At 35.4% G+C, this 6,082-nt stretch overlaps 1 protein-coding gene across 1 annotated transcript in view; it reads left to right on the top strand.

The window, feature by feature from the left end:
• Positions 1–789: 789 nt before the first annotated feature.
• Positions 790–6,082, top strand: part of LOC126109866 (pre-mRNA-processing factor 40 homolog B) — a 176,646-nt gene continuing 171,353 nt past the window's right edge. The window contains exon 1 of the mRNA XM_049914932.1: positions 790–928. Coding sequence (XP_049770889.1) covers positions 926–928 — 3 coding nt within the window. The 5' untranslated portion in view covers positions 790–925. The remainder of the gene's footprint in view (positions 929–6,082) is intronic.

Below are 6,082 nucleotides of genomic sequence, written 5' to 3'. Positions count from 1 at the left end.
GTTCTAAATAAAACTATTCAAAACACCATAAAATATGTAATAGTGTACCAAAAATGTCAACAATAGGGAAAAGCGCTGTATGACCTAGCGTTGCCATATGGCAACAACAATGCACTCTCCCATGAAACTACTTTTAAAATAGATTTTTTTTGGAAAAAGACTGTACTAAAATAAAGATACATATTTCAACAAGAATCTCCAATAGGTATCATTACTGCACTGAATAAGTAAATAACTCAAAAGTCGACATCGTGCTGACTTTCCAAGTCTTCTCTAGCTGATGCTAAAGCAACAACCGACCCAAGCTTGTACCAGACACCTGCTCGAGTTTCCAACTATGCTATTATCTATGATGCAACAAGCGTGTAGCGCCGATTCGCGGGAACGACGATGCTTGCGTTGCGTTGCCATATGGCAATGCTGGCATGATTCGTGTTAATTCAATGCACATTTGAGCCGACATTTTTTTGTTCTACCATTTGGTGCTGGTAAATGCATATTGTTCCTTCATTAACTCCCTGTCCTTTTGTCGTAAACAGTTCCAGTCGTCCTCTTTGTGCTGTAAGGTTGTGCGCTAAACATTGGAAGTTTCAGGCGACTTTAGTTTTACTTACACCTATTTCTTTCTTTGAGTGTGAACATCATAGTGGCTCGTGGCTCTGAATAATTTTACTCGCATTGAGAAACTCAGGAGAACAGCGATATGCAACGGATGATTTATTTGAAATCTCTGCCGCCAGTTAACAAAACAATATCGGTACATTATAGCATTACACTCTATGAGTTTAAGGCATCTCTGAACTTACAAGCGGCGGTCTTAATAGTATCTTTGTGTTTGCGTCTCGTATGGTGGTAAAATGTGCTTTAGTGAAATGAAGGTTATTTTGAAGAGTTGCTGACGAATACCGTCGTAATTAATACATAAATGGTGAGTAATTTTTATGAGTAATCTGGTTAGCTCTTACCTGCCATTATTTACTTCCCTTTATTTTGTTTATGTGTGCCCCGGATGTCATAGATTTGTAAACTCAAGAAATCAATCGTGTGTTATGTAAATAAATATTTGTGCTTCCAGTCCATATTATGACAGAAAAATTCCAGTAATGTTCACAGAGGAGCACTTTGTGACACACAGATTCTTAGTTTGTTTTCTAGTATGTTGAGTATTATTGTGTCTCAGACTAAGATAGTTTGTAGTTTGTGGGGAAGCTACAAATTTATGACATGTTGAGTGCCAAGCGCCGACACTGAACTCGAGAATCGAATTAATTTTCCATCTTGATGACTTTCCTGTGTATATGATGATGGAGAAATGCTTGAATGATCCACTGTTGCATTATGGTGGGGGTGTGTCATTTTGTTCTACAGTTGTTTGTTTACACTGGGAAATAAATATTTGTGAATGCAAGATATGGTACTTGTAGGAAGATTAATGGAATGCTGCACTCGGTGTAAACTGGTGGCAGTGGGCTTAGGCTTTCCTGAATTGGGAAACCTTTCAAATTGACTACTCTATGATTCTGGTATAGTTAAATTGAGAAGTAAAAGCTACCTTGGAATTAACCTTCAAAATCATAACTTTCGCATTGTCATTTAAAGTGTATGGCTTGTACTTACGTGCTAATCTTTATTTCCTGTACAATATGTTTTAGACTTTTCTGAACATCAAACCAAGTACGGTATGTTTGTGATTCTTAATTGACAGTTACTTTGAATGTTTCAATTGGAATTGCATCAGTTAGTGCTGTACATGTGGCATGTTACCTATTTGGTAAACCTTGCATAAAATTTAAATGATTTACATTGAAACTCAGTTATTGCTCCTGAATGCTTGATTTGATGAGTGCAGAATGTTTACCAAAGACAAAGGTAAATTACGGCAATGTTGATGTTAAGCAGCTACTTAAAGATAGTTACAATCAGAGTGGTTATGCGCTTTTGATACTTCCCCTAACAACATTTTGCTAATGATTTCCATATATGATGAAAGAGAAATCCGTGGTATTGTGGGCTTCTGGCTTATTGGTGCATTTTTGAGAGAGACATGAAAATTTTCTGCACTACTTTCTGAAGTTGTTGAGTTTATGGAAAATTGTCAAACATGTTGTGGTTGGAATTTTTGAGCACTGTGCATTGCTCAGATAATGCCAATGGACAAATTATTATAATAAAGGCTCTCGAATTCAGAAATGATGTTGGGGACAGTGATTTTTGAAGTCATGATTTCTTATCTAGCAAGATTTTTCATATTGCTCTAACCTAATCTTTGCCTGGTTGGAATCTTGGAGTAGTTAAGTGGTACAGACTGAGAATGAAGTTTTGGATACAGCTATTATGCTTTGACTAGGGACATTAGTGCCAGCACTAATTTCTGAAATGTAGATCATGGTGACAGACTGATGTGTAGCATAGCCAAAGGTGTTTGGAGATTGTAGCGGTGTTGTGAAATGGAAAAGTGAACAAACACGCCATAAAAACGAGTTTAATTTTAAATGAAGATTATATTGACAGAGATCTTGACACAGGTGGGGCTGGGGTGACAACATTCTCAGCTGTAATATTGGTTCCCAGTATGTAAATATAATGGAAAATAATGTTGTTCTACAGTGTATGCAGTTTCAGTGAAGTGCGATACATGACTCATATAAAGTCTGAAAGCTATAGAGGTCCTACCACTGTATTCAAGTGGAAACATTACTAAATAAATAAGGAACATATTGGTATTGAGTTATCTGACAATGGTTCACTGGGTCAGAGCTAGAGTAAAAAATCTAAAATTCCAGCATTCAGTCACCATCAAATCTTGCAATTTCTTCTCACTTATTGCCTCTTAATCTACTGATACTGGATGTCTGCTCCATCCCGTGTTGGAATGATGATGTTGCATGTGATGTCTCACACCCACAAACATAAAGAGTTTATTTAATTTTTGGAATATATATTGTAGAGATAGACTGAAATATAGCGTTCTTGGAGTGCGGATTGTGGTGGTAGGTTGATCCGTTATGCAACCCAGGGTCTAGCTGTAAATAAATTTTTGACAAAATAAGGTAACTGGATAGACACAAAAATTTACTCACCAAACAGTGGCAGAATCCACACATAAAAGATTATAATTAGGCATGTGTTCAGAGCCAATGGCTCCTTCTTCAGGCTGAAGGATTAAAGGGGAAGGAAGAAGGGTGAAGGAAAAGGACTAAAGAGATCTAGGAAAAGTGGTAGATTTTGGGAAAGTCACCCAGAACCACGAGTCAGGCGAGACTTACCGAACATGATGAGAAGCCTTTCTGAAAGCTTGCCTGGTTATAATCATTCATGTGTGCTCTGGTGCTGCTTGGTGAGTTTTTTTTTTTATCCAAGGTTTAGTTAGTCTTAATGGGGACAGTTTGGTTGCAAGTTGGTAAAGCCAATGAATGGGATTATGAAATGTCCCTGTTAGCTGACTGGATAAGCCAGTTCAAAGAATAGTTGATCATATAGCCTGTCATCTCCCCATTAGGACCTTTTATATAGTAAAGCAGTGTGGTGGTAGTTCATTGTTGGGACTGAGAATAGCTTTCTTTTCATACGTAATTTGTGAGGAGGGTCAGTGTTCAATGTTTATATAATCTTTTAGCTCTCACTATCGTTAAATGGTGACTGAAGCAGAAATAGTGCCATTTGGTATTTTCTGCAACCTCTCTAATGCACTTGTTGTGTGAATTACAGTATTCATCTAGATGAATTGAAATTTTATAGGATTTATGTTGTAGCCAACCAATGCGTAATGTCATATATGACCAAAGGAATGCAGAAAGCTGTACTTAGTAATTCACTCAATATAGTCCGGCGACGTGATTCTGACTGGGAAGAAATCGTGTGGGGTTTCTCAGGCTCAGTGTTAGGTCCACAAGAGTCCCTCTCATACGTAAATGATCTTTCATCCGGTATACAGAAAGCAGAATTAGTTCTTTTTCCAGATGACACTAGTATTGTATCCAATAGAGGCATACATTCAGAAACAGAAGAAATGGTAAATAAAGGTTTTAGAAGTATTGTTGACTGGTTTCCTGCGAATGGTCCCACCCTTCATTTGTAAAACACACAACACATTCAGTTCTGCGCATCTAGGTCAATGGTAAGTGTAGTGCATCGTAAGGATGCTTCAAAATTGTTAGGTGTCCATATTAATGAGAATTTAAAACTGGGAAAAGAATATCTTGTAACATTTAAACAACTTAGTTCAGCCACATTTACTCTCAGAATCATTGAGAATCTTGGGGAGAGAAAACACATTAAGTTAACATATTTTGCATATTTTCTTTCAATGATGTCGTATGGAATAATGTTCTTCTCTTCATTAAGAAAGTAAGTCTTCATTGCTCAAAAACATTCTATAAGAACAATATATTGTGCTAACTCATGATCATCTTATAGATATCTGTTTAAGGAGTTAGGCATTCTGACTACTGCTTTACAGTATATTTATTCCCTCATGAATTTTGTTGTAAATATCTCACTACAATTGCAAAGGAACAATGATGTACATAATTACAACACCAGAAGGAAAAATGACAGTCATTATATTATATATGTTGGTTGGCTATCTGCCATGGTATTGGGCAAATGACTAAAGATTTTTGTGGCAGCATAATGCATCCCTTTCTGTGCCAAAGTCAGATTTAATCCAGAATAGTGAAGATAATCCTTTCTTCTAATGTAGTGTGTACTTCGTTATTATTTTTGAACTGGGATGGTTTATTAATAACAAATTTTATAAGTTATATATGTATTTCAAAGGTACTGTGAATGTCCCGAGTTCCTTAAATAAATGTCCACAAGGTGATCTTAGGTGGGCTCCACCTATTATTCTGATTACATGCTTTTGTACAATGAATACTTTTTCTTTTAACAATGAATTGCCCCAAAATATGATGCCTTATGAAAGCAGTTACAAATGAAAAAAGGCATAGTAATTTACTGATATTTTTGTCACCAAAATTTGTAATAACCCTAATAGCATAAGTAGCTGAACCTAACAGTTTCAGCATATCATGAATGTGTTTCTTCCAGTGCAATTTCTCATCAATGCATGCACCCAGAAATTTCAAATATTCTGCTTTGGCAACAAACATCTATACATCTATTTAAAGTGTGTATTTATCAATGATGTTTTGTCATTTACTGTAGAGGATTGAATATACTGTTCTTTTCTTAAAATTTCATTACTACAAATTAGGCTTATCTTTAGCACAAAAAAGGATTCACAATGTTGCAACAAAAATGTTTCATCACTTACCCAGTGACAAAATTTATGACAAGCAGCAAAGTAAAGTTTGAAAACAAACTAAAAAAGTGTGTCCTTGACAACTACTACTCCCTAGAAGAATTTCTATTTTTGCAATGTGTTGGTGGGTAGGAACTACTAATTCACACCTGTATATCTTTTTCTTTAATAAAATTAAAAATAGGAGTTATAAATGGTAACCGTATGTGCAAATTAATTTGCATTGTGAATGTAAAATCACTTATTCCACATGATTATGGTTTATCACAAAAATGATCCACAAAACTAACAAACAAGAAACCACTATGATTACTAGAAAGGATACACAAATTAAAAAGTGGGTTATGTGGTGTAATAACAACCAGAACAAATTTTGTAGCTTACCCTGTTATTGTTATTATTATTATTATTATTATTATTATTATTATTATTATTGACCACATTGGACCACTTAAGTTGTTCCACATTCAATTTTTCTTTGAAGGTTGTACTTTTCACTTCTTGTGATCCGACCAATACTGTTTTATTTTTTCCAGTCATAATTTACTAGACGTCTCTGGAATCTCCATAACTCGTCTGTGTCATTTGTGTTAATAATCTGTGGTTCTTAGGAAGAGTATTTATATTATTTTTGCTCTCTGGAATTCAGCTGCTTCAAGATCTAGGTCAGTTTTTCAGGTGCATTGACCTCCTGCTTTCTTTCTAAAAAATTCTCGTCACAAGTTGTTGTAAAATACCATTTCCTTGCGTTTGTAAAATGTGATAGAAATAAGTCTTTCCTTCTCCATTATGCTGGTGACAGGATCAATCTGTCAA

This window comes from Schistocerca cancellata, chromosome 12 (genome assembly GCF_023864275.1).
Source record: "Schistocerca cancellata isolate TAMUIC-IGC-003103 chromosome 12, iqSchCanc2.1, whole genome shotgun sequence".
In the NCBI taxonomy this organism is placed as follows: Eukaryota; Metazoa; Arthropoda; class Insecta; order Orthoptera; family Acrididae; genus Schistocerca; species Schistocerca cancellata.
Note: the sequence above shows the minus strand (reverse complement) of the source record. Positions and strands in the feature narration are given on the sequence as shown.